This window comes from Mustela lutreola, chromosome 1, assembly GCF_030435805.1.
Source record: "Mustela lutreola isolate mMusLut2 chromosome 1, mMusLut2.pri, whole genome shotgun sequence".
Lineage (NCBI taxonomy): Eukaryota > Metazoa > Chordata > Mammalia > Carnivora > Mustelidae > Mustela > Mustela lutreola.
This window is the reverse complement of record NC_081290.1, coordinates 43,264,305-43,292,181: the sequence shown is the minus strand read 5'-3', so window position 1 is coordinate 43,292,181 and position 27,877 is coordinate 43,264,305. Positions and strand designations below refer to the sequence as shown.

The 27,877-nt window shown below is 36.3% G+C and overlaps 1 protein-coding gene across 7 annotated transcripts in view; it reads left to right on the top strand.

Moving 5' to 3' along the window:
• The window catches only part of PCDH7 (protocadherin 7), a 423,055-nt gene that overhangs the window by 239,439 nt on the left and 155,739 nt on the right, over nucleotides 1-27,877 (top strand). Inside the window, exon 3 of one of the 7 annotated variants that reach the window (XM_059163937.1) lies at nucleotides 26,607-26,633. The exons of the other annotated variants lie outside the window; for them this stretch is intronic. Within the exon in view, the coding sequence (XP_059019920.1) occupies nucleotides 26,607-26,633 (27 nt within the window). The remainder of the gene's footprint in view (nucleotides 1-26,606; nucleotides 26,634-27,877) is intronic. 7 annotated transcript variants of the gene reach the window in all.

Below are 27,877 nucleotides of genomic sequence, written 5' to 3'. Positions count from 1 at the left end.
ATCATGCATCAAATTAGTGTTAAAGCTGAAATAAAAGTCCAGGTTATCAAAATTGCTTTCAAGGGCAAAATCCTGTTATTCCTATGAGAACATCATTTAGTAAGAAGAGCACCAAAATGGGAACTAAGAGCACCAAGAACCTCCACTTTAATTCTTCTTAGGAAATAAACCAAGGCAATTTATCAGCCTCTTTATCCCTCAATTTCCATATTGTGAAATTATGGAATTGGGCTAAAGACTTGTAAAATCCATCTAGTTTTAAATTTGATACTTTTCTATGTGCTGTATATTTTTAAATTAACTAATTAAATAAAGTGTGGGTATTTAAAGTGGAAACAATATATCATAAAAATTATAATAATTTTAAAGCTGTTTTAAATCCATATAAGGATTGTGACTAAGAAAGATATTGAATTGCAAGAAGAGAAAGCAATGACTGACATTACTAGAAGGAAAAAAAATCTAAGTCACAAACACAATTGATTTTTAGCTTCTTGCTTTTTTGGTTTTGTTTGAGTTGTAATTTCAGACTGTACTTTCAAAACTAATCATAGAGGGGCCTAATAGTTGGCAATAGATATTTTCTAAAATTGGGCCAAATATAATTTCCTGAACATTTACAATCTAACAATTCTTATAGTTTATGTTATTCTCTTCAATGGCCAGTCTGCATAGGATATCTTTCGAACTTAGCTTTCTCTGTGTTTAAAATTATGGTTTATGCTTTTGCAAGAAAACTACATAGACTGTGATTTGCAGAAAACACAGACAATTGTATAAAGCAAAGTGTACTTTCAACTGTAGAAAACAGTTAGTTGTGTTTACATTTACAAGATCCTAGCAGTATTCTTCATTTCTTCTCACTCCTACACACACACACACACACACACACACACAATGTGAACAGTTTAACAATTACATTAAAAATAAGTAATTAATAAGTATTAGCCTTCAGAACCAAATATTTTCTCCCAAGCCCAAGAATCAAAGAATTCAAGCAATGAAGTATCAGTACCCTCTGAGTTTAAACCTTTAGTGTCCAATCTATAGGACTCTCCCCACTGGAAGCCCATTGTTGCAGATTTTGTCCTGGAATCTATTAAAGTGAATTAAATCTATTAATCTATTAAATTGAAATAAAATACAGCACAGCTGTATTTTATACATACTTTCTGCAAACCCCAGATCAGAGCTCAGATGAGCTTTGGTCTATGTGCCTGACTCATGCACTAGACCGAGAATCTTGGGAGTACAGAAACTCTGTCTCCTTCATTCACAGCTCATTCTAACACTTAGAGGGTTCCCAAAAGTCCCAATATACATTTGAGGAATGGATGCATTTCCTTGATTTTATTAGAAATATGCCTTAGAAACCAAATATAACACACAAGAGAACACTATTCTCTATAAAGTCTTCACTGTTCCTCTTTGACTTTGTTTTGCAAATATTTTTTGAGTGGACACCAGGTTCCAAGTATCATTTAGCCTCCCAGGGGGGGAGGGATATACACACACACACACACACACAGTCTTTGTCCTGTGCAAATTCAGGATTCAAAAGCAAGAAGGACATAAAAATTGTTAATATAAAAAATGTGATCATAAATGTATAAAAATGGATATTATGGCGGAGTAAAAAAAGTGGTAGTTTTGGAGACGTTTTGATGGGAGAATACATGAACATAATCTTTTTTGCTTCTTTCCTACTTTAATCTCTGAAAATAACCCCTGCACTGCACGCTTTTCACCCTGAATCTTCTATTCACATACTTATGTATACATTTTTTCCACAAAGAATCATTAATTGTTTTTTAATCAGGGATTTTGAAAGAATAGTTATTTTCAATGTTTAATAAAAAATTGCCTAACATTAAAAAAATTAAAAAAAAAATTGCCTAACAATTATGAATGTTTATGTCTCTATGTGAACAGGAATGTCACATGGGTTAAAATGATTCTCATTAAATGTGGTAAAACTGAAAATGGCTGTGAGAGTCTACAGTGACACAAGACAACTCCAAGTTTTTCAAGCCTGCATGTGCTTGTATACCTCTGTGTTTCCTTTGCCCTGATATAGTGTTTCTCTTTGTTTCTTTATGGACAATTCTTATTCATAAGTTAATGTCCACAAATATTATCTGTTCCCACAAACTTATGTAACAGCTCCAGGATCCTGCATAAAGTGATAATCTCTCCTTCTCTTTACAACATTCGGTATGCATCTCGGTCAGAGAATATTTACTGAGAGCCTGTTTTGTTAAAGCACTGTGCCAGGAACAAAGAGTCATTTCAGCCCCACAGACAGGGCTGTTTTAGGTCAGAATGCAGAGCATAGACTTGCTGGTTATTTACGGCCAGTGTCCATTCTGAATGCCCCATGCCCTCACTTTACCAGTTTGTTAAATATTTTGAATGTCGCCCTGATACAATGCATAAAGAATCCTGGACGTTTTCGGACATGCCGTTCATGCTTTTTTCCTTGAAGCTCTGGGTGGCACGTAAGTGGCAAATTCCTAGATAAGAAAGAAGCTTGGTTTTGTTTCACTTCTTTTTTTTTTTCTCCTTCAGAGATTCCCCAGATGAGTGTCAATTCCTATACTGTGAATCCTTCAGGAATGAAGGACACTTTGGAAAAGCAATTTAGGAAATATGTTGACAAGCCCAAAGAAAACAGTGTGGGTACCTATACCTAGAATCTTCAGTGCAGACTCACATACTGAAAAATGGAGTGATAGAGAAGCTCGTCCAAATTTGCAAGCCATTTCCTAAGCCTTGTCTTTAAGGGCATAAGTGACTTTTGAGTCTCAAAGATCCAAGACTGCTTGGGAAGAAAGCTGGGTGAAGAGAATAAGTTAGAGTAAGAGAAAGGAGACCGAGACAGAGAAGAAATACCTGTAGTTAAAAACTCTGAAATAGATGCTTTTCTTTTATGTTATCTCTCACCAACATGTGTGGAACAAAATTCAAAGTTTTTGTTCTCCAGCCTTAAAGAGCAGTAGTCGCTAAAATTATAGCCATTAGACTCAAATAGACTCATGTTCCTATCTCATCTTCTGTGCTTCCAAGCTGAGTGTCCTTAAGACACTTAAGGGACTGTCCTGAGCCTCTCTTTCCACAGTTAGTTTTTGCACGAATTAAAGAGATAACTACTGATTATGTATCACCTCCTCTGTTCTGGACTTTGCACTTGGAGTTATGCTAATTAACTGAGTCATCACAACAATGGTATTGTCTTCATTTTACACAGAAGGAAACTGAGGCTTAGAGTTCTTCACTTTGCCTCATTCACCTGTCAAATATTTTCACCCGGGGGGTGGGGGTCAGACTGGAGTCTGAGCCCCCTTGTACTGTGCCTGCTGCTGTGTCCTACACATGTCACCCACGTAGGACTTGACACATAGTCAGAGCTGTATAAATAGGGTTTTATTAATAACAATTTTGAAATAGACTTAATATGCTCCAGACATTTTGTTGTAAATTACACACACAGAAGTGTGACAAAGTGGTAGTTAGACTTTTTTCCTGGCACAAATAATACTTCATATGAGTTGAATGATACCTTTTAAGTGCCATTTCCCCCCGCTTCTATTGCTTTTTAGAAGATGAGGAGAAAGTATTGTTGTCTTTACAACTTCTAGGTATCCCAGGCAATCACTACTGGTTTACTAACTATTAACTCTATTTGTCAAGTGGAAGAGGGATTTAATACATTCTCTATAGCAACAGAGCACTATACAAGAGAGTGTTGTTGTAGTATAAAGTATTAAAAGTTCAGGTTTTCAAATGCTGTTCTGTGAAGTAGTGAAAATCCCTTAATCTCCCTAAGCCTCAGGTTCCTCATATGTAAAGTGTTGAGTAGGTTCAAACACAAATGACACTTCTAGCTGTAAGGTCAGTGGTCCTATAGTTTGGTAGGTGAAGTCCTGGGAAGAAATAACACAGACTCCTCATTAGGATAATTCAGGTTATCCAAATATAGAATCATCTACTTTTTAAAGTTATCAGATCCATGTTATTAGAAATACTTAAAAGATCTCCCGCTAGAGCTGATTTAGAAGGTACAACTGTGTTGAGTTGAAAGGTGAACTGTATTAGCTCTTAAAGAAAGTTTGCTTCCGAGTTTCTTAACTTTCTTTTGTAAACTAAATGCATATATGGTCAAAGAACCCTTCAGAAAGGACTAGTCGAGGTGATATTCAGGTTTCTTAATCCAAGGAAACAAAACAAAACAAAACAAAACAAAACAAAACGTTTCCAAGTAAACTGGAAACCAAGGCTCCAATTACTCTGCAAATTCTGGCAGCAAAGCAATAAGAAAATAAACCTAAACACCTGCTGTGTGTTTATGTAAATCAAGTTTAAGCAGGATTATTTCTCTAAAATGTCCCAGGTAATTGTGACTCAGTAATTCCAGCTTTATCAGTAACTACCGTCAATTTGATCAGTGTTTCTTAAAATGTAGTCCTTGGGCCATCTGTACCAGAACCACTTTATTAAAATTGTAGATCCTTGGGCCCCCCAAAATTTTGAATCAGAATCTCTCTCTCTCACCCCCTCTGTCTCTCTCTTTGCTGAAACAGATATCCTTGTCAGTTATTTTCAAATATTTTTGACCAAGATGTATGACAAGTGGTAATATCTCCTTTTAGTTATGGTCTAGTAATGGCCCCATGAACAATTATTTCTCCATTAAAACGGTAAGCTACAAAGTACATCTGGCTAGTAAAATGTTGAAGTGACTTTATTTATAATTTGCTTTACATTTATGGAAAATCTAAGAAGCCCCAGTTTCTGTGATTATACATGTTCTTCATATCACTTTTTTAAGATAACTAAAATAATTCTTTGTCAGAATTCTTATTATGGAAATGAGAAGTGTTCCAATTTTTCTTTATCTGAATACCAATATTTCATTTGCAGTTGCTAAAATTTGTAGTCTATTATGGCAATTTAACATAGAGTTTCTTTTGATACAAGTCAGTCACCTGACTTGGTACAGTTAGCTTTTAATTTTATGGGCATATCTGAGAGATATTTTGGGTTGGGTTCCAGACCACTGCAATAAAGCAAGTCAAATGAACTTTTCTTGACTTCCTAGTACATAAAAAAGTATGTTTACACTCTAGACTAAGTAGTGTGTAATAGCATTATGTCTAAAAACAATGTACATACCTTAATTTAAAAATTCTTTATTTTTTAAAAAATGCTAACCATTTCTGAGCTTTTAGCAAGTCATTACCTTTTGGGTCTTGGGGGGTTCTTAGATGCTGATGGCTGCTGACTGATCAGGGTGGTGGTTGCTGAAATCTGGGGTGGCTGTGGCAATTTCTTAAAGTAAAGACAACAATGAAATCTGCCACATCATTTGACTCTTCCTTTCAGGAAAATTTTCTTTCGATAGCCTTTCGCCCATAGTAGAACTTTTTTTTCATAATTGGGCTCAGTCTTCTCAAAACCTATCCCTGCTTTATCAATTAAGTTTATGTCATATTCTGAATCTTCTGTTGTCATTTCAATAATCTTTTCTGCATCATCACCCAGGATAGATGACATCTCAGCCGCTTTCTTTGCTCATCCATAAGAAGAAGCACCTCAGGGCGCCTGGGTGGCTCAGTGGGTTAAAGCCTCTGCCTTCAGCTCAGGTCAGGCTCTCAGGGTCCTGGGATTGAGTCCCACATTGGGTTCTCTGCTCAGTTGGGAGCTTGCTTCCCCCACCCCCTCTGCCTGCCTCTCTGCCTACTTGTGATCTCTGTCAAGTAAATAAATAAAATGAAGAAGAAGAAGAAGAAGAAGAAGAAGAAGAAGAAGAAGAAGAAGAAGAAGAAGAAGAAGTAAGAAGAAGAAGAAGAAGAAGAAGAAGAAGAAGAAGAAGAAGAAGAAGAAGAAGAAGAAGCGGCACCTAATCTGTTGAAGTAGTATCATAAGAGGGCAGCCATACAATCCCGTCTTCAGGCTCCACTTCTTATTCCAATTTTCTTGCTGTTTCTACCACGGCTGCAGTCACTTCCTCCGCTGAAGTCTTGAATCCCTCAATGTCATCCATGAGGTTTAGAATCAACTTCTTCCAAACTCTTGTTAATGCTGATGTTTTGAACTTCTCCCGTGAATCATGAATGTTCTTAATGGTATCTAAAGTGATGAATTCTTTCTAGAAAGTTTTCAATTTCCTTTGCTCAGATCTACCAGAGGAATTACTGCATCAGCTATAGCTACAAAAGATATTTCTTAAATAATAAGACTGGAAACCGAAAGTTATTCTTAGATCCATGGGCTACAAAATGGATTTTGTGTTAGTTACCAAGAAAACAACATTAGTCTCACCCATTTCCCTCAGAGCTTCAGGTGACCAGATGCATTGTCAATGAGCAATAGCATTTTCAAAGGAATCATTCCCCCCCCACCCAGCAGTGCATCTCAATAGTGGGCTTAAAATATTCAGTAAACCACGCTGTAAATACATGTGTTGTCATCTAGGCTTTGTTGTTCCATTCGTGGAGCAAAGGCAAAGTAGATTTAGCATCATTCTCAAGGGCTCTAAGATTTTTAGAATCGTAAATGAACATTGCCTTCAACTTAAAGTCATCAGCTGCATTAGCCCTAACAAGAGGGTCAACCTGCCTTGAAGCGAGGCATTAACTTCTCTAGCTATGCAAGTCCTAGACGAAAACATCCAGTAGAAGTTTGTTTCATCTACATTGAAATCTCTGGTTTAGGGTGGCCCCCTTGTAAATGACCTTGGCTAGATCTTCTGCAGCTTCTCCATCAGCACTTGCTGTTTCACCTGGCCCTTTCATATTCTAGAGATGGCTTCTTCTCTGAAACCTAATGAACCAACCTCTGTAGGGTCAGACTTTTCTTCTGCAGCTTCTTCACCTTTCTCAGCCTTCACAGAATTGAAGAGAGTTAGGGCCTTGTTCTGGATTGGGCTTTGGCTTAAAGGAATGTTGTGTCTGATATGATCCATCCAGGCTACTCAGATTGTCTCCATATCAGCAATAAGGCTGTTTTGCTTTCTTATGATTTGTGTGTTCAGTGGAGTAGCACTTTTAATTTTCTTCAAGAGCTTTTCTTTTGCATTTACAACTCGGTTAACTGGTCAAGAGGCCTAGCTTTCAACCTACCTTGGCCCTCAACATGTCTCCCTTACTGAGCTTAATCATTCTAGCTTTTGATTTAAAGTGATAGATGTACAACTCTTCCTTCTTCCTTTCACTTGAATACTTAGAAACCATCTTAGGGTTATTAACTAGACTAATGTCCATATTGTTGCCTTTTGGGGAGTGGGGAGGCCTGAGAAGAGGGAGAAGGACAGGGAGACAGCCTATTAATCGGAATACACGCATCTATTGATTACTTTCACCATCTTACATAGACATGGTTCATAGTGCCCCCAAACAATCAGAGCAGTAACATCAAAGATCACTGATCACAGATCACCATAAAAAATTTGATAAATATGTAAAAGTTTGAAATATCCCAAGAATTACCAGAATGTGACACAGAGACATGAAGTAAGCAATGCTGTTGGAAGAATGGCACCAATAAACTTGCTTAATGCAGGGTTGCCACAAACCCTTAATTCGTAAAAAAATTCAGTACCTGTGAAGTGCAATAAAGAGAAGCACAAGAAAACAAGGCGTGCCTGCATTTGTTTTGTTTGGGTATTTTTTATGCTTTGTGTGTAGGTTTCTCACCCACTCCTCCCCCCGCCACCCCCGCCCAGGCTATTTCCATTCTAAGTCTCTCCCACAGTTACAATGGTGACTCTAAGTGGTAAACATCGGGAGGCCCCTGCCATCTAGAAAATAAAGAAATTGAACATGACCTATCAAAGACCCTCCCAAACGTAAAAGCCAGGGACTCCATTCATGAGGTAGGTGTATTCAATAGATCTTCCAAGGAGCATATGACTCTTACAAGAATGAGGTAATCAAAACTATTATAATGCCCAACCTATTTTTAATGTAGTTGTCCTCTACAGCACAAATTATCTCTAAAACTCGATTACACTTCCCAGATTTTATTTTGCTCATAAAATCACTGGCCTCACCCACAACATCCCACACCCAAAGCCTTATACCACCTAGCATGACATATAATTACTTAGGCACAATCAGGCCTGGCCTATCTCATCTGTGCTCCACCCCACCACACCCCATGGAGTCAGACTCACTGGACAGCTTAAACTCACACTCCTCTTCAGATGAACTGATTCTAAAATGTGCCTCTCACCGCCTTATCTGCCATCGTGTGTATTTCCTCCTAATATAGACTGTTTCATTCTTACAAATATTTCTTGAACACTCGCTAGATGAGAAATCAATACTCAGTGTTACTAAGAAATGTGAGGAAATGATAGATAATTCTGCTGGCCTCTCAAAAGATGACATGATTGAGAAAATAAGACATGCAGAAACAAATTCCCTAAAATACATAGGAATGCACTGTGGGACATAGTCGAAACTCATAATAAAATTGCTATGAAGTGGCCAAATGTATAATAGGGACAAAAATCAAAATTAAGGGGCGCCTGGGTGCTCAGTGGGTTAAGCCGCTGCCTTCGGCTCAGGTCATGATCTCAGGGTCCTGGGATCGAGTCCTACATCGGGCCCTCTGGTCAGCAGGGAGCCTGCTTCCCTTCCTCTCTCTCTACCTGCCTCTCTGCCTACTTGTGATCTCTCTCTGTCAAATAAATAAATAAAATCTTTAAAAAAAACATCAAAATTAAAAAGGATGGCAGGAGTACAGAGAGATGATGGGAAATGCCATAACCAGCCTGGAGCTCCAAAATGAATGGTTATTGTGTTTAATGGAAGGTACTCCAAAAGTGAGCATATACAGAGTTTGGGAAATGCTGTGACGTGCTTGGGAACAAGAGGGGAGATTGATTGGTTTGGTGAGAGTATTATTTGGGTAAATGAGTTTGGTTAAATGTGGTAGGATTAAAACGCAGACCTCGTCACAGATAGATCAAGAGGTTTAACTTTGAGTCTGTTGAAGGATTGCCTGTAGTTCTCAAAGAGAAAACTACCTTACTTGAATTTTAGGCAGATTGTTTTAGTAGCCTTGCCAAAAGAAAAAAAAAAATCATAATTGAGACTCAAGGAAGGAGATAAAAAGTTGAAGTCACTAAATGAGAGAACAGTGGTGGTAATGGCAGCAGAGTATTGGGCAAAAGGAGGAAAGTATGGGGCCAAGTATGCTGGGCAAAGAGCCAGGACAGCTGTAGTACTGGAGGTCAGATCTCCAGTTCTTCCTCCTCCTCCTCCTTTTTTTCTTTAAAGCTTAATTCATATCCCCTTTTATCTAGTTTGTACCCGAGGGTGGATATTTTAGTACTTTCTGTTGTAACTCTCAATTCTGCCTTGAGAAAATCATCCAGATGGATTGAATTAATTTACCTCTAAGAAAATATAAATAAATACAACCTGAAATTTGCTGGAAAATGTTGCTGCTTGCATTTTTGTGAATTTACCTTCCATCTTCTAGAAGAAGCAAGGCTCACTTGATCTCTAGCACAGCAGCAATGGCAAGCGGTGTTTGTCGGGGTGGAAGGTGCAAACTTGTGGCAGATCTCCCTGCCACTTAGCCCAAGTGTCCTTGAGAATTGCACTGAAGAAAGAACGCTCCTAGATGCCTTCTTGTTTTTCATGCCAGGTCCTAAGTTCAGGTGTTTGTGGATGAAATCTGATCATTGCACTTTTCCTTCCTTTCTTTGTTTCTTAAAGGTGAGTTCCTCTCTTGGATTACTAGAAATAATACTTCGAGTCACCTGAGGGGGGGTAACAAAACAAAAAATCTCAATGAAGTCTTAATATCTTCTCACTAAATATGAAATTTTTTTTTAAAATTCAAGCCTTCTTTATTTCATAAGCAGAGTTAGATATTTAAGGAATTCAATCATCTTCCAGGTGCTTTCACCACGTAAGCTTCCCATTCTCCTTGATAACGATAAGAAGTCATGGAAGCTGTCATGAAACTACCAGTTGTGTGTTGGCTAAATAAAAAGATTAATCTTTCCCTCAAGCTAATTTCTGATAATTAACCAAAATATCCAGGAGTGCCAAGACAAATTTAGCAGGCGATTTAGTAATTTACAACCTCCTTTGGAAAGGATAGCTCCATTTCGGCGTCTCTGTAGTCAGGCCATATTTAATGGAAGCAAACATCTAAAAAATGCTGGAGTATCACTCTTCTTTAATGATATTTTGTGGAGGCTATTTTGGAGACAGAGCTGTTGCTGGGGTAGGTGGGGGGCAGTAAGCTGGAGGGAATTAGTAACAGCTACAAAAGAAAGATTCCCTTTATGTAGTTGGCTTCTATTTCTCACATAGTCTTTCTCACTCTTAATAGCTTAAGTTCAGCGCATAGATTATATCTCTCTGGGAAGAACCATCAGGACAAGAAGGCAGCCACACTGCCTTTCTGTAGCTCCTGACTGTCTGACTTGGGTGCTGTCAGCCGGTCTGATTGTCAGCAGACAGACTGCAAGGCACAGACAATCCTCAGGGAAATACAGACAAAGCAGTCCTTTTCAAATCCATTCTTGTTTTCCCTTTCATTCATTCTCCCTTCCCCTCGCCCCAACGCCGCCTCTCCTTCTACCCCTGCTGACCCCCCCCCACCCTGTGTGTGTGTGTGTGTGTGTGTGTGTGTGTGTGTTCTCCATCCAGGAATTGGGGAAGGCTTACATTTCATTTGACATCCATTGTCTCAAACCATTCCTCAGTTGGCTTATAAAACAGCCGTGAAAAAGATTCCGGGAGAGGACATATCCCTTCAGAATGCTCTAAAAAATGAGTAATGTTGTATATTCAAAATCTTTAAAATCCTTTTTCTCCATGATTGCTAATAAAAATATAGAGTCTTTCTTTCCAAAGGGGAAAACGCTCTTATCTAAGAATATTTTTACTCATACAGAAACGTCCCTGATATTCTCAGCACTTTCCTATAACCCAGGAAGACTACTAACCGATCCCATGATCAGGGATAGTCATTCCTTGGAGGTAGTATTACCTGTTCCTGTTTGTTTTATGTTTTAAGGTACATGTATTTTACAAAGCAAAATGATGTTAGTTTTCCCAATTTGTTTCTTCATTTATTTGTTTAATTCATTCATTCATTCATTTTTAGATACTGAACACTTTTTTATACTCTGATGACAGCTTAGAATTAATTTGCTTTTCATGTTACAGTAATGAAAGATGTCTTTTGACCTACATGAAACTGCAATTATTTAAAATTGATCAATGCTTATTGTCTATAAATATTAAAGCTGCCCCCATCCTCCACTTCACTGAGTGTATTTGAACCATATAGGAACTTCAGTGATTCCCAGGTAGTATTTGGGTCTCTGACCGCAGACCCCTTGCAGCATTTCCATTAAGCTTTCAATCGCTTTCAGCCCTGGTAAATCCCTGCTTGCTCAGGTGAGCATTTGTCTTACTTTGAAAAAATTTACAACCCTCATAATGTGGTTATTCATAAATGCCCATCACTTCACAACTGTTAATTTCCCAGGTTAACAAATGCAAATCACAATTTCAGTGGGTTTAATATCTAAAGTTTCCAAAAATTTATCTCTTAAATCACAGATGGCTGCGTAGCACCTCCAAGAGGGTTTATATCTACCTTCAATATCAAATGTTTAAAGAAAAGCCAGTAAATACAATTTTATGGGGAAATGTTCAGTTACCATTGACGAGGTCCTATTATAGATTTCTAAGCTCATTCTTGGAATTAGAACAAAAGTCATTATATTAAGTAAGAAAATAAACAATTATGAATCTTGGTTTTCAAGGTCAATAAGTAAGAATTGTTTTATTTCATTAAAAATAATCAGTTGGGGGTCATGATCTCAGGGTCCTGGGAGCAAGCCCTGCTTCGGGCTCTCTGCTCAGCAGGGAGCCTGCTTCCTCCTCTCTCTCTCTCTGCCTGCCTCTCTGCCTACTTGTGATCTCTCTCTGTCAAATAAATAAGTCAAATCTTTTTTTTTTTTTTTTAATTTTTTATTTTTTATAAACATATATTTTTTATAAACATATATTTTTATCCCCAGGTCTGTGAATCACCAGGTTTACACACTTCACAGCACTCACCAAATCACATACCCTCCCCAATGTCCATAATCCCACCCCCTTCTCCCCAACCCCCTCCCCCCGGCAACCCTCAGTTTGTTTTGTGAGATTAAGAGTCACTTATGGTTTGTCTCCCTCCCAATCCCATCTTGTTTCATTTATTCTTCTACCCATTTAAGCCTCCATGTTGCATCACCACTTCCTCATATCAGGGAGATCATATGATAGTTGTCTTTCTCTGCTTGACTTATTTCGCTAAGCATGATACGCTCTAGTTCCATCCACGTTGTTGCAAATGGCAAGATTTCATTTCTTTTGATGGCTGCATAGTATTCCATTGTGTATATATACCACATCTTCTTGATCCATTCATCTGTTGATGGACATCTAGGTTCTTTCCATAGTTTGGCTATTGTGGACATTGCTGCTATAAACATTCGGGTGCATGTGTCCCTTTGGATCACTACATTTGTATCTTTAGGGTAAATACCCAATAGTGCAATTGCTGGGTCATAGGGCAGTTCTATTCTCAACATTTTGAGGAACCTCCATGCTGTTTTCCAGAGTGGCTGCACCAGCTTGCATTCCCACCAACAGTGTAGGAGGGTTCCCCTTTCTCCGCATCCTCGCCAGCATCTGTCATTTCCTGACTTGTTGATTTTAGCCATTCTGACTGGTGTGAGGTGATATCGCATTGTGGTTTTGATTTGTATTTCCCTGATGCCAAGTGATATGGAGCACTTTTTCATGTGTCTGTTCGCCATCTGGATGTCTTCTTTGCAGAAATGTCTGTTCATGTCCTCTGCCCATTTCTTGATTGGATTATTTGTTCTTTGGGTGTTGAGTTTGCTGACTTATCCACAGAGACCTGGCAGGCCAGAAAGAGCTGGCATGATATTTTCAGAGCACTAAACGAGAAAAACATGCAGCCAAGAATACTATATCCAGCTAGGCTATCATTGAAAATAGAAGGAGAGATTAAAAGCTTCCAGGACAAACAAAAACTGAAAGAATTTCCAAATACCAAACCAGCTCTACAGGAAATATTGAAAGGGGTCCTCTAAGCAAAGAGAGAGCCTACAAGTGGTAGATCAGAAAGGAACAGAGACCATATACAGTAACAGTCACCTTACAGGCAATACAATGGCACTAAATTCATATCTCTCAATAGTTACCCTGAATGTGAATGGGCTAAATGCCCCTGTCAAAAGACACAGGGTATCAGAATGGATAAAAAAACAAAACCCATCTATATGTTGCCTCCAAGAAACACATTTTAAGCCCGAAGACACCTCCAGATTTAAAGTGAGGGGGTGGAAAAGAATTTACCATGCTAATGGACATCAGAAGAAAGCAGGAGTGGCAATCCTTATATCAGATCAATTAGATTTTAAGCCAAAGACTATAATAAGAGATGAGGAAGGACACTATGTCATACTCAAAGGGTCTGTCCAACAAGAAGATCTAACAATTTTAAATATCTATGCCCCCAACGTGGGAGCAGCCAACTATATAAACCAATTAATAACAAAATCAAAGAAACACATCAACAATAATACAATAATAGTAGGGGACTTTAACACTCCCCTCACTGAAATGGACAGGTCATCCAAGCAAAAGATCAGCAAGGAAATAAAGGCCTTAAACGACACACTGGACCAGATGGACATCACAGATATATTCAGAATATTTCATCCCAAAGCAACAGAATACACATTCTTCTCTAGTGCACATGGAACATTCTCCAGAATAGATCACATCCTCGGTCCTAAATCAGGACTCAACCGGTATCAAAAGATTGGGATCATTCCCTGCATATTTTCAGACCACAATGCTCTAAAGCTAGAACTCAACCACAAAAGGAAGTTTGGAAAGAACCCAAATACATGGAGACTAAACAGTATCCTTCTAAAGAATGAATGGGTCAACCGGGAAATTAAAGAAGAATTGAAAAAAATCATGGAAACAAATGATAATGAAAATACAACGGTTCAAAATCTGTGGGACACAACAAAGGCAGTCCTGAGAGGAAAATATATAGCGGTACAAGCCTTTCTCAAGAAACAAGAAAGGTCTCAGGTACACAACCTAACCCTACACCTAAAGGAGCTGGAGAAAGAACAAGAAAGAAACCCTAAGCCCAGCAGGAGAAGAGAAATCATAAAGATCAGAGCAGAAATCAATGAAATAGAAACCAAAAAAACAATAGAACAAATCAACGAAACTAGGAGCTGGTTCTTTGAAAGAATTAATAAAATTGATAAACCCCTGGCCCGACTTATCAAAAAGAAAAGAGAAAGGACCCAAATAAATAAAATCATGAATGAAAGAGGAGAGATCACAACTAACACCAAAGAAATACAAACTATTATAAGAACATACTATGAGCAACTCTACGGCAATAAATTTGACAATCTGGAAGAAATGGATGCATTCCTAGAAACATATAAACTACCAAAACTGAACCAGGAAGAAATAGAAAGCCTGAACAGACCCATAACCAGTAAGGAGATTGAAACAGTCATTAAAAATCTCCAAACAAACAAAAGCCCAGGGCCAGACGGCTTCCCGGGGGAATTCTACCAAACATTTAAAGAAGAACTAATTCCTATTCTCCTGAAACTGTTCCAAAAAATAGAAATGGAAGGAAAACTTCCAAACTCATTTTATGAGGCCAGCATCACCTTGATCCCAAAACCAGACAAGGATCCCACCAAAAAAGAGAGCTATAGACCGATATCCTTGATGAACACAGATGCGAAAATACTCAACAAAATACTAGCCAATAGGATTCAACAGTACATTAAAAAGATTATTCACCACGACCAAGTGGGATTTATTCCAGGGCTGCAAGGTTGGTTCAACATCCGCAAATCAGTCAATGTGATACAACACATCAATAAAAGTAAGAACAAGAACCATATGATACTCTCAATAGATGCTGAAAAAGCATTTGACAAAGTACAACATCCCTTCCTGATCAAAACTCTTCAAAGTGTAGGGATAGAGGGCACATACCTCAATATCATCAAAGCCATCTATGAAAAACCCACCGCAAATATCATTCTCAATGGAGAAAAACTGAAAGCTTTTCCGCTAAGGTCAGGAACACGGCAGGGATGTCCATTATCACCACTGCTATTCAACATCGTACTAGAAGGTCCTAGCCTCAGCAATCAGACAACAAAAGGAAATTAAAGGCATCCAAATCGGCAAAGAAGAAGTCAAATTATCACTCTTCGCAGATGATATGATACTATATGTGGAAAACCCAAAAGACTCCACTCCAAAACTGCTAGAACTTATACAGGAATTCAGTAAAGTGTCAGGATATAAAATCAATGCACAGAAATCAGTTGCATTTCTCTACACCAACAGCAAGACAGAAGAAAGAGATATTAAGGAGTCAATCCCATTTACAATTGCATCCAAAACCATAAGATACCTAGGAATAAACCTAACCAAAGAGACACAGAATCTATACTCAGAAAACTATAAAGTACTCATGAAAGAAATTGAGGAAGACACAAAGAAATGGAAAAATGTTCCATGCTCCTGGATTGGAAGAATAAATATTGTGAAAATGTCTATGCTACCTAAAGCAATCTACACATTTAATGCAATTCCTATCAAAGTACCATTCATCTTTTTCAAAGTCAAATCTTTTTAAAAAAATAATCGATAGCTCATCTGGAAACTGAGTAACTACTAAACTAAACCAAATTACTAAATTTAATTTCATAAGTAATAGCAAGTTATTTCAACCATGCTGTGTTTATTTGTAAATAGTCATTGCCAATGAAAATTTATGGTTATTTTACATTTATCTCGATAAATTTAATTTTAAAGAACTTAATCTCATTAAACAGGCAATATTGATAAATAAGCAGGTACTTATATGTTTCTTTAAAAGCTTCCTGTATACATAGATCTGGAAAAATGTCCTAGCAATATTTTGGTCAGTTTTCATATTTGTAAAAGTTAGAACTAACATCCAGATTCTTAAGCACTAGATTTTCTTCTCTTTGTCAGCTTTGTACTTGTCCTAAATCTTCTTAGGCCCTCTCCTAGTTTTCTTCTCCCCCACCATCCTCATTCCCCAGATAATCTGGCCCCCTGCTCTCTGTGGAGTCCTCAGCTAGGTGTTTTGACGTCAGGATAGGACCTGTCTCATCTATCAGTGGAAGACTTTCTTCTGGAGACAAGATTTTTTTTTTTTTCTTCCCCTCTCTCCTTGTCTCCCATATCTGGAGTGTGTGTGTATGTGTGTGTGTGTGTGTGTGTGTGTGTGTGTAGAAGAGAACTTGTATTTCAGCCAGCTTTGGAATATGGTTGTGTAAGAGATAAGAGATATCACCAAATGCAAACCTTCCAGCTCTGTGTTGTCTCAGAAATTCTCTATCTGAATTCCACTTCAGGATTCAGTTACTCATTCTGTGTTTTCCTCATTGCATTGTGAGGCAGGAGACTTTACGGAGGCTGGTGGCTCTTTATCATGCATCCTAAATTCTGGGTTTCTACTCCTTCCCTTATCTCTCAGTATCTCTGGCAGGACAACTAATCAGGTGCTTTTAATGTGGTGAGAACTTTGAACAATTGCCTTTTCCCTCTTAAAGACAATGTCAGCCATTTTGAAAGAGTATTATTTGGTACTTGAATAATATGGTGGGGAACATTACACATAGGCTATTGTAGACACACATGTGCCCTATCTTCATAAAAATCTAAAACTTTCTAGCTCATTCTTTTTCTTCCATGCTCTGAATTTTCTTTGCTGGCTACCCATATTGTATGCACATCATCCAAGGGTCATTATAATGTTGGACTGAACTTCATGTTATCTGCATGGCCCAATTTATAGTAGGGACATTCTTTTAAAAGTCTGAATTTACAGGTTCTGACTTTCTTTTCCTATGAATATATAAGAAACGACTTTTACATTTATCAACAGCTATTAGTACCCTGGGGAGCTGGTTTTCAATTCTGACTCAACCTCCAGAATGCTTATGACCTTGAGCAACAGACTTCCTCTTTCTGAGTCTTAATTCCTTCATCTGTAAAAAGAAGTAACTATAGATCACTGATTACTTTCCAATTATCTTTTCTATACCACATTCCATGGTAAGAATTATTTTAAACCTCAACAGTAGAATCTTCGCATTGAGTTTGACAGTTGATATGACCCTGCTGTAAGAAGAATATGAACATTTTTATTTATGAAAATATTCTTGTATTGTGGGGCCCCTGGGTGGCTGAGTCAGTTAAGCTTCTGTCTTCAGCTCAGGTCATGATCCCAGGGTCCTGGGACCAAGTCCCATCTTAGGCTCATTGCTAGGAGGGAGACTGCTTCTCCCTTTCCCTCTGCCTGCCACTCCCCCTGCTTGTGTTCTCTCTTTCTGCAAATAAACAAATAAAATCTTTAAAAAAAAGAAAATACTCTTGTATTGAAAAGTGCTGTGATCTAGTGGGAAATGATGATTTGGTTCAAATTTACCTATGTTCAAATCTTAGCTATGTGGTCTCAGGCAAGTTTTTTAAACTTTCTGAGATTTGATTTCATTATTTTTAAAAACATTGGAATAATAATATGTTCCAAGTTGTTATGAGGGTTAAAAGTACTAATCATATTATGCAGTAATATCTGGCATTCAGTAAATGTCTATACACTTATTTTGCTTTAACAATATTTGGAATAAAATACATCAATAATATACTACATGTGAAAGGTTGTCAAAAATTCAAGATATTTCCTTCACTTTTTGGTAAATGGTAAAGACTAAATTTTCATGGAAATTAAATAAAGGGATGAAAAGTCAGTCTTAAGTGGGTACGAGAAGAATAAATGAAAGAAGATGGGATTGGGAGGGAGACAAACCATAAGTGACTCTTAATCTCACAAAACAAACTGAGGGTTGCTGGGGGGAGGGGGTTTGGGAGAAGTGGGTGGTATTATGGACATTGGGGAGGGTATGTGTTTTGGTGAGTGCTGTGAAGTGTGTAAACCTGGTGATTCACAGACCTGTACCCCTGGGGATAAAAATATATGTTTATAAAAAATAAAAAATTATATTTAAAAAAAAAAAGAAAAAAAATGTCAGTCTTAAATATAACAAGAAAAATTATTACCTCTGGATAGTAATAGAAAAATTTTGTTATTAAAGAAAACAACAAAACAAATTATATCTAATATTTGTGACTCTTAAATTTTTACAGATGAGGAAAGATTCATGCATCATCAAAACAGTTTGAATGAATGATCCCTTAAAAAGTATTTTGACATGACCTGAAATTAAAGCTGAACCTTTGACTGATAATTTGCTTAAACCTTTTGCCAAATAAGAAAATGTTAAAAATTAGAATAGGTCATGAGATGAACAATGTTACAAACTTCAGTATTGGTTGACTATCACAATCAGAGGTCAAAAATGCTTTGACTTTTGTAATATACCCTAATCTGATCATAGGAAATGTGTTCTTTTCCAAACCACACCAGGAAATTTTCTCACTCTCAAACAATACTCTTTGGGGACGCACAGGATAGCAGAGCAATATCATATGATCTCGAATTCCAGTCTTGATTTTATTTTCATCGTCTAATATTGTTACTTACTTCTCATTTCAAGATGTTCTGGTGTCCAGTTAGATGGAAAGGCCCTTGAAGTAGGGCACTTTATCGTGACCTTTGTCTCTCTCCCAATATCTGATCACAACGATGCATAAAATAAGTTATGTTCTTCAGTACTTGTGGGACCAGATTCTTCAGTAGTGAATGTTCTTTCCACACAGACTGCTTCTCCTGTTAACTTCCAGTGAGTTTTTACTCACAGGTCTGATGATTTTGATTTTCCTATACACTGATGTAGCATCACTGACCCCACCCTGAGAACAGGCTGGGACATTGCTTTAAGATAGAATTGTTTCCACAGTGATGTTAACAGTTTCAACAACTGTACCTCCTTTGTTTGGAATAGTAGACCAATAATGTTCATAGCTTTCAGGAATAAGGGTCTTTCTGATTTCTTTGTTTCCTCATAGAGATGCTCAAGATACTTCTGGCTTTAAGACAATATAAGGTGTTAATATTCGCTTAACACCTTATGAGTCTCATGTAAAATAACATTATGTTAAAAGTATTCAATATGACTATTTACACTAAAGCTTTCCAGAAACAAAATACATATTTTCCTAAGTATCAAAGTGATAATTCAGACATGCTAATCTGAAACTCAAAGATCATTATTCAAACCGAGATGTTATAAGTAGTATAGTTTTGTTTCTTTTTGTTTCTTTGTTTCTTTTTCTCCCCCCCGCCCCCCCTCCCCCGCCATGAGATGAGTATGTTCAGCTACTAGGGACAAACATGGGATTTCTTTCCATGCTTCATAGAATTTAGTCCAGGCAATAGTGACAGATATAAAGGAACAAGAAATTTGAGAATTACTTCTAATTTCAATATTCACATTGTGTTTTCTCCAATGGATTCTGAAGAGAAGAAAAGACAAGACTTGTAAGGAAAAAAATTAATGGCGTATCATACCTAGACAAAAATGATTCACTCACTGTGGAGTGAGTTTAAAAAAATTCTAATAATTGTAGTTAATACTGGGTATGTTTTCTTCCTAAAAGTTTCCTCAAGTTTTTCAACAATTCTTAAAATTTTAAAATGGAATCAATTTTGATTAATTTTGTATAGACTAAATATAAATTTTAGGGAAATATGCATTTACTTATGATTTTATTTGTTTATAATCATGAAAGATTAGAAGAAAAGTAGAACTTCAGTGACTGGGACAAACTCATCTTCCCCTATACCTCATTTTCCTATTTGTAGTTATTATTACTATCATCATCAACTACCAAGATCAATAATTTATTTTTGAAGCATTTTAAAACCACTAGAAAGTGTTGCAACATTTGAAGGCTTTATTAAGTTTATTGACAGTATATTATTGTTAGGAAACATATTTCATTTTTGGATGCCTAGATTTATGACAGATTTAGTTACAAGGGAAATGAATTTGATGGATAACACAGGAGGCTTTGAGCTGCATGAAAAAAAATGCCACAATTTTTCATAATATTACTCTCTCACATTGAACTATCTACTGCCTTGCTGCCCAAGGTTGAAGCAAATATTTTATTAGAAATCAAATCAATTTTAGACAATAAAAAACCCATCTTTTATCACTGAATAAAGTACAAGCTCCTCAAAGATCCTCTTTTAATTTAATAGAATATATCAGTTTATGTATTATAATACAGCATCCAACAATAATAAAGGATTCCGTCTTCACCCTTCTTAACCTTAATCCTTTCTATGAAGAATTCTGATGCCAAGGCCTATCTGATGTGGAAAATGCTTTGTGGTCTATGTCACTGAGGTTTTCTTTTTTTAAATGTTAACTCTCGTTCATTTTTTGTCCAGCATAGAGATAGTGAGAATTCATATCTTTTGCACTTCAGAGTACCATTCACCGTTGGGGGCCAGGCTCAGTTCTGTTTCTATTGCTGGTGCATGGACCGAGAAATACAGGGGTGTTGGAGCAAAAGGGAGTGTGTAGAGGAAAAATTGGGGAGGCAAGTAGTCATTCTCTACTTCTTTTCTCCCTTTCATGAGCATCTCTCCTTAGGAGTCTTCACAAGCCTTTCCAGGAAACTCCCCCACCTACAACTTCTCTTCCAGTTTCTGCTCACTTCTCTCCTTCATCTCACTTTTCCTGGCTGGTCAGCCTTAGTCTCTGGTGTTTTCTCTCAGTAGAGCCTCCCATAATTTCTCACCCAGTGAGAAGCTGGTGCCATTCAAGCCTGACACTTTGAGGTTATTTTGATCTTCCAATTGAAGCCATCATTTCTACTCAGACTTCTAAATCTGGAATCCGTTTTCAAATTTTCTCCTCTTCAAATTGATTAGCAAAACAACCCTTAATCCTCTGCATAATCTGTATGACTTGCTCTGTGTTATGTGTAAGATACCACTGAGGATGTCAGCATTTCTGTTTTTTTCCAGCTACTTTTTTGACCGCACTCACATTTAACAGTAACTTCTCCAATCTTCTCTTCTCCTTCTGTCATCTCTTCTGCTGTCTTTCACATCTCCAGGATAGGACAAACACTTGAGTCTAGCTCCGAGAGCACCTAGAACATTCCTGTGTCTCCACTTATTCAGACATCTCTGTCTCTTACTAGGACTAACAGGGTAGCTGCAGGGACTGTCCCTTTGTAGTTTTACTTTTGTCTCTGGCCGCTGGGACCCAAGAAGTCAAGTTGGATTTACACTGGGCAAATTATTCAGAAAAAAAGATTATAGCAGATATTATATACACACACATATCTGTATGTATGTGTGTATATTTTATCTCTCTTTTCATCTGTCTAATCTATAATTTAATTTTCTTTTCAATGGAAGAGAAAAAAAATGATTTTATTTTAAACTGTGCTCCATATAAACCAAAGTATGTTTGGTAGTCACTGGACAAAGATGAAAAGTAATCTCCAAATTTTTAAGGGACTGTGATAATTTGTTTCTAACTCAGTGCCTGGACTACCATCAAACCTTCAAATCAACTCTGCTATTTATTTCATAAAGAGATAATTTAACTTAAAGAATGTCAAAAAAAAAAAAGATGTCTGTTTTCACTGATTGCCATCAAAAATCCTAATTGAATTTATGATTAAAAAAAAAAGCAAGTAAACTTACCAGGATTAAACCTTTAAACAAATTACATAGCAGGAAACATTTCTTACTCAGAAAAATACTGCCATTGTACATTTGCGTGATCACTGATAGCTTTATTTATTATCAGTTTTTTTTTAATTGCAAGCAGTTTAGGTGAGATTTCTTAACCCCTAAAATGTTAACATATTTTTGTTTCTAAATGTATGTATCTATGTGACCTAGTCCAATAAAGTGGCCATAATCAGTATGCATTTCTTGTAGAATGGAAACATAAATGACATTTTGAAATATTTTAATTGCATGTTCAGAAGTGCTAGTGGATATGCCAAAGTGAGAATAAGATCTTGAAACTAATTAATGTGGCTTCATTTATCAAGAGCACCAGAGCTGTTATAAATACTAATAATAGCATTGTAACAGTATATTTCCATTTGTCTGTTGATATTCAGCGCCGTCATAGTGCCCCATACCATTGAGTCAAGCAAGGGAAGTCTTTGTGTGCATTTAGCAAAAAGCATCCTACTTGCTCTGTAGTAAATTCGTGAGACCACCTGTATGAAGGCTTCTTATAGTAGCAAGCAATGATCTTACACTAGTATCTATGGTGTTGAGATTGATGGACTTGAAGAAAACAATTACATTCATTGTTTACATAGCTGGAGGATTATGGGAATCAGTAAAACATACCCCCAGTTCAAATATGTTGAAAATAATAATATATACAATACGCAAAAATAATCGCATGACTTTTCTTTGAGGGAGTTATAAATGAGCTGAAGAAAGGGACCGATATATAGAGGTTAGTTTTAATTTAAAGTCTTGGGTTATAAATAAAGACTGCACTGAAACAGAAGTCTTTGAAACGGCATCCTTGGATAAAGACTGGCATTCATCTCTTACCTATAAACATCTAGGGTCTTTACCAGTGGAGTCTTTGCTTACCACTGCCATTGTAAAATCACGTGAAAAGAGCACTGGATTAGAAATTCTAAATTTGGTCTTGAATCTTCCATTTCTTGGAAATGTGTACAAAGCATGCACCATAGCATGTCTACCATAGGGTAGACCTTCAGCCATTCTCAGTTGATTTGCCTTTGGTTTACTCAGTCTCATGTTGAAATTAGCACAGTTTCCAGTTGTTGGAAATTGTAGATCTGTGATTAAATCCTGGCTCTGCTGTAGGATGTGTAGCTCTGAGCAAAGCATTAACCTTTTTGGCCTTAGTGTTCTCATTTGCAAAAGGAGAGTTTGATTCATCTAATCTTAAATAGTCTGCTACCTATTCATCTAATTTTTATTTCTTCTATTTAGTTTTTAAACAACACATGGATGTACAACCATCTTCCTATTCTGCAACAAACTACAATGGTTTTCAATGCAACATGTCATAATCCAAGGATGTATTAATTATTATGACCATCTTAAACCGAAACTTAGTCCTATGTGAGAATCATCTTGAAAAACTTCATAATTTTCACTTGTAATAGTTAAGAAATTTGAGATAGGTATTTTTAATCTCTCTAAAAACAAGGAAAACTTAATTCATGAATTAAGTTCTTTAAAAGCTGAAATTTTCCTTCTATTATTAATAATTTCTACTGAGTTGTAGACATCTAAATTTCAGTTTTGTTTGGCCTTCAGTGGATTTCTCCTTGTCTTCTAAATGACAGCTACTGATTACATTAATATTCAGATCTCTGTCCTGTCTTCTTGAAAGGTCAATATTAGTCTTTAAAAAAAATTCATATTCCTGAGAATAGAATTATTGTTATTTCCCACAAAAATGGTTGATAACATTTTCTGTGTCTTAGGTAAAGCATAAAAACAAAAAACGTGTTTTCACTTTAGATCATCAAATGATTCACTGTTATATTGATATTATAGCAAAACAAAATTTGTGAGAAATATATAGACAATCCTTATTTACTTACCCCCACAAATAAATTAATAAACAAATCAATAAATAACTTTATAGTATCATTATGAAGAAATGGTTGAACAATGACAAAGGTGATCTTTAAAAAATTCAATTTTTATTGTCTAAAATTTAAAATTATTTTAATATAATCAGAATGCATTTGAGAATATCTTTGTTTTTGGACATAATATTCCATAATACATTGTGATATCTCGCACCAAGTAGAAATTAAAATGTCATCGGTTGTAGATTAGAGAGACTGACCCCTCAGTCCATTCTTTCTGATTTTGTCTTGGACAAAACTAGTCAATGTTGTTCTACAAAACTCCAAAATCTTCCTCTTTTCTAACTCACAGGGAAAAACAAGCAAACAAATAAAACGAATAGCAATAATAACAAAACTTAATCCAAGGATAAAGTTATTTCATTAATAAGTGAAAGTAATACTCCTTATTTTATCTGCTTACCCGCCTCAGTGTTATGTAATAACTTACAGATCATTTGAAAGCTAGAAGTTAGAAGAAAGTGATAAAACTATATCTATTTTGTCCCAAATTTCAACTTGAAAACCCTTTCCTTTTCTTGTTTACTTATTTCTGATATGTCTTTTCTGTAAGGAAACCTGGCTAGTACCTCAAATGTTTCCAATTATAGATGTTAAATTAGCTCCATGAACCTCATTTAGTAGCTATAAAATGTTATGGATACTATTTATAGTATCTCTGGGAGATTTTGTCATTAACATTTCTCAAATTGTGTTACATAGTTTAAAATCATGAGAATGGCTCATAAAATAGCATTTTATATCTTTTCCAAATACACACATAAGATTAAAAGATAAAATAGATTTGAATCCATTTAATTATTTTATTTTTTAGAAATATCTCAAAGCAAAGTAGTACCATAGGAACATGTGTTAGTTTAAAAATTAGAATATGAAACAACAAAGTAAAATATCAGGGCATAGTTATATATTAATGACCTAGAAAATACTTCTCATATTAGGGCAATTTAGGAGTGATGCCAGGAAAGAAAGAACATAATATCCCCTAGATACATTAGAGAATACTTAATTTTAGGGAAGGCATTATATTGAGAGTGGTGGTCATTTACTAAGTCACTGTCAAGATGAGACTGAGCTAAAATAAAGCAGAAATGTGAATTATTTTAAAGGACAGATTTGCAGCTTTGAAAACATGTTATTCCTTGGAAACCATATAGACAAGAATGGCACAAAAATACCCATTCATAAAAAAATTGTTTCTCCCAATTTGGCCATATGAATTACCACACAAGAAAGGAATATTAAGGGACGCCTGGGTGGCTCAGTTGGTTAAGCAGCTGCCTTCGGCTCAGGTCATGATCCCAGCGTCCTGGGATCGAGTCCCACATCGGGCTCCTTGCTCCGCAGGGAGCCTGCTTCTCCCTCTAACTTTGCCTTCCACTCTGTCTGCCTGTGCTCGCTCTCGCTCGCTCTCTCTCTGACAAATAAATAAATAAAATCTTTAAAAAAAAAAAAAAAAAAAAGAAAGGAATATTAAAACATTAGTCATTATGATAAGCAGATGGAAATTTCATGAAAATACGTTGTGATAAAAGGAGGAATTCTTTTTTTGGAAATCACATTAATTTGGCATGTCTAAGCCCACAAGTATATCAAAGCCACTTATATATCCCTACATGGTGAAAAATTGAAGATAGACTTAAAATATTATATGCTAGATAGATGATAGATAGATAGATAGAAAGAATTATCACCTACATACTCTGTGTTATAAATAGCTATAAACACTATAGTCTGAATTAAATTTAAACAGAATTCTCAGAATATGAGAAACCCAACATTTTCCATATGCACTGTCATATTCCATTCTTTTTCTAATATTCATTTTTCATTAGCATTTAGTACATAGGCCTTGAGATTTTTTTGAAAATATATATTTGATTTTGATATTTGTGAACTATTTATTACTTAACCATCAGGGCCTACTTAATTTTAAGACCCTAAATTGATTTAAATCCCACCTCCTTTTTTGATATGCAAATATTTTTATTTTGATGTTATAGTAATACAAATTGAAGTTTGCAACATGAACCACTAATGCTAATTTGATTACTTCTGTATTAGTGTTGAGTGCTACAAAAATAGCAAGATACTGTTTAAAATCTGAAACTGGGAATGGAAGAACTCTTTCTCTGCAGGCCCTCTGCAATGATGGTAGTATTAATGCATGTACATTAATGCTTGATGATTCTCATAGAGCAATGACTACAATTCTGAAGGCAAATAATTTGGGATTTTTAGAAAACCTGACAACTTGATTTAAAAAAAAACATAATTGAGTTCATCAAAAAGTTCTCACTTTACTTTTTAATAGCTCAGAGAGTTTGCATCTATTTAAAGTATTTATTGTAGATGGCTTAGACCACGATTTATTTTTAGCAGTAAAGACGTTTATCTAATATAGTGAAGACAAGGTGCCTGAAATGTGAATTCAATACTTTTTGGATGGAAGTGAATCAGGCTTCCTTTAGAAAGAATTCTTTTAGAAAGAATGAACCAGGACTGATTGATGGATTGATTTATCTATTTAGTAAACTGGAGGGTTATTTCTAACAACTTGTAACAAAAAGGATGGTATCAATATCTTGTTGCAACTCAAGCTAAATATGTATAAGTCTACCTAAAAACTGTTGAGAAACAATTTTCTCCCTCTTTTTAATGTATTGCTTGAAAATGGTATCTCGCTAAGTGAGGGGGAAGAAAAAGATACACATTTCCCGTAAGATATTGCAATGCTGGAGCTGCAGTAATATCTGCCACCTGTAGTGTGCCTGCAGCGTGCATGCTGCCTGCCTGTTTATCGGTGTCTGTGTAGTGTCTGTCTGTAATTTGCATTATACCTGAAAGTCTCTGCTCGTTAACCTCTTACAGGTGCCGCACCGTTCCAAGGAGCTACAGGTACTAAAAAAATGGGCAATCCTTATACAGGCAATGCACAGCACATGTGTCAGTTCCGACCTCTCCTCTTTCCTAGCTTCTCACAGTGTTCTGGAGGCCACTCAATGAGCCAGATATTTGTGACCAAGTTGAGGAAGTCCAACAAAGGGCTATCTTTTTTTTTTTTTTTTTAAGATTTTATTTATTTATTTGACAGACAGAGATCACAAGTAGGCAGAGAGGTAGGCAGAGAGAGAGGGGGAAGCAGGCTCCCTGCTGAGCAGAGAGCCCCATGTGGGGCTTGATCCCAGGACCCTGGGATCATGACCTGAGCTAAAGGTAGAGGCTTTAACCCACTGAACCACCCAGGCACCCCCAACAGAGGGCTATCTAATCATTGAATGAGGCCTGTGTTGTAGATTCCCAACATATTACCAATCAACTTACAAAAAAAAACAAACCAAACCAAACCAAACCAAAACAAATTTAATATAAAATGAGGGGAGAGGGATTGAGAGATAATGAGTCAAATCATTATTTGATCTAATCTTCACAAATATGCTATGTGATTTTTAAAAAGATTCTCAATAGGGTATGCAGTATAGGAACATATAACGCAGGGGTTAAATATGTTATAATGTTGATGGATAGAGATTAATAGGCTAACAGATCAAAAGCTAAGTTAATTACCTAAAGGATTAAATATTGAATGTGGTTTGGCCCATCCTGTTTATAATTGTAATAGAAATTTTGTGTAATGCAGTCAATTAAATAAGATCAAGCATTAAGCATTTTCCACACTCGTGGAAATTCACAATTTGTGTACCCAGGAAGGAAAAATGTATGCAGTGATAACCTCAAAGCAGTAGGGCAATGTTTATACACAAACACACACACACACTGTAGAAATGTTTTAACATGACAACCTTAGTAGCAGAGAATCTCTTCCAGTATGTTATGGTTTTGACATAAATATTCTTAACCTCCATATGTTAAAAAAAAAAAAGGAAAGATTTTCAGTCGTCCTAACCAATGCATCCAAAAAACCAATTTTCTTTTTTGGAAATAGACACAATTTCCTTTTTTGAAATTTCTTTTACAAATGTTTTCTTTTTATATATTATATAATATTTTTAAAGAATTTAAGTCAAACACCTTCCCTAAAAGCCTTATTAAATAGGTATTACATAGACTTAAGCAAGCCACTTGCGAAATCCAAAGACCTTATTAGAGTTGATGAATGTTATTGCGATTATCAAAATTAT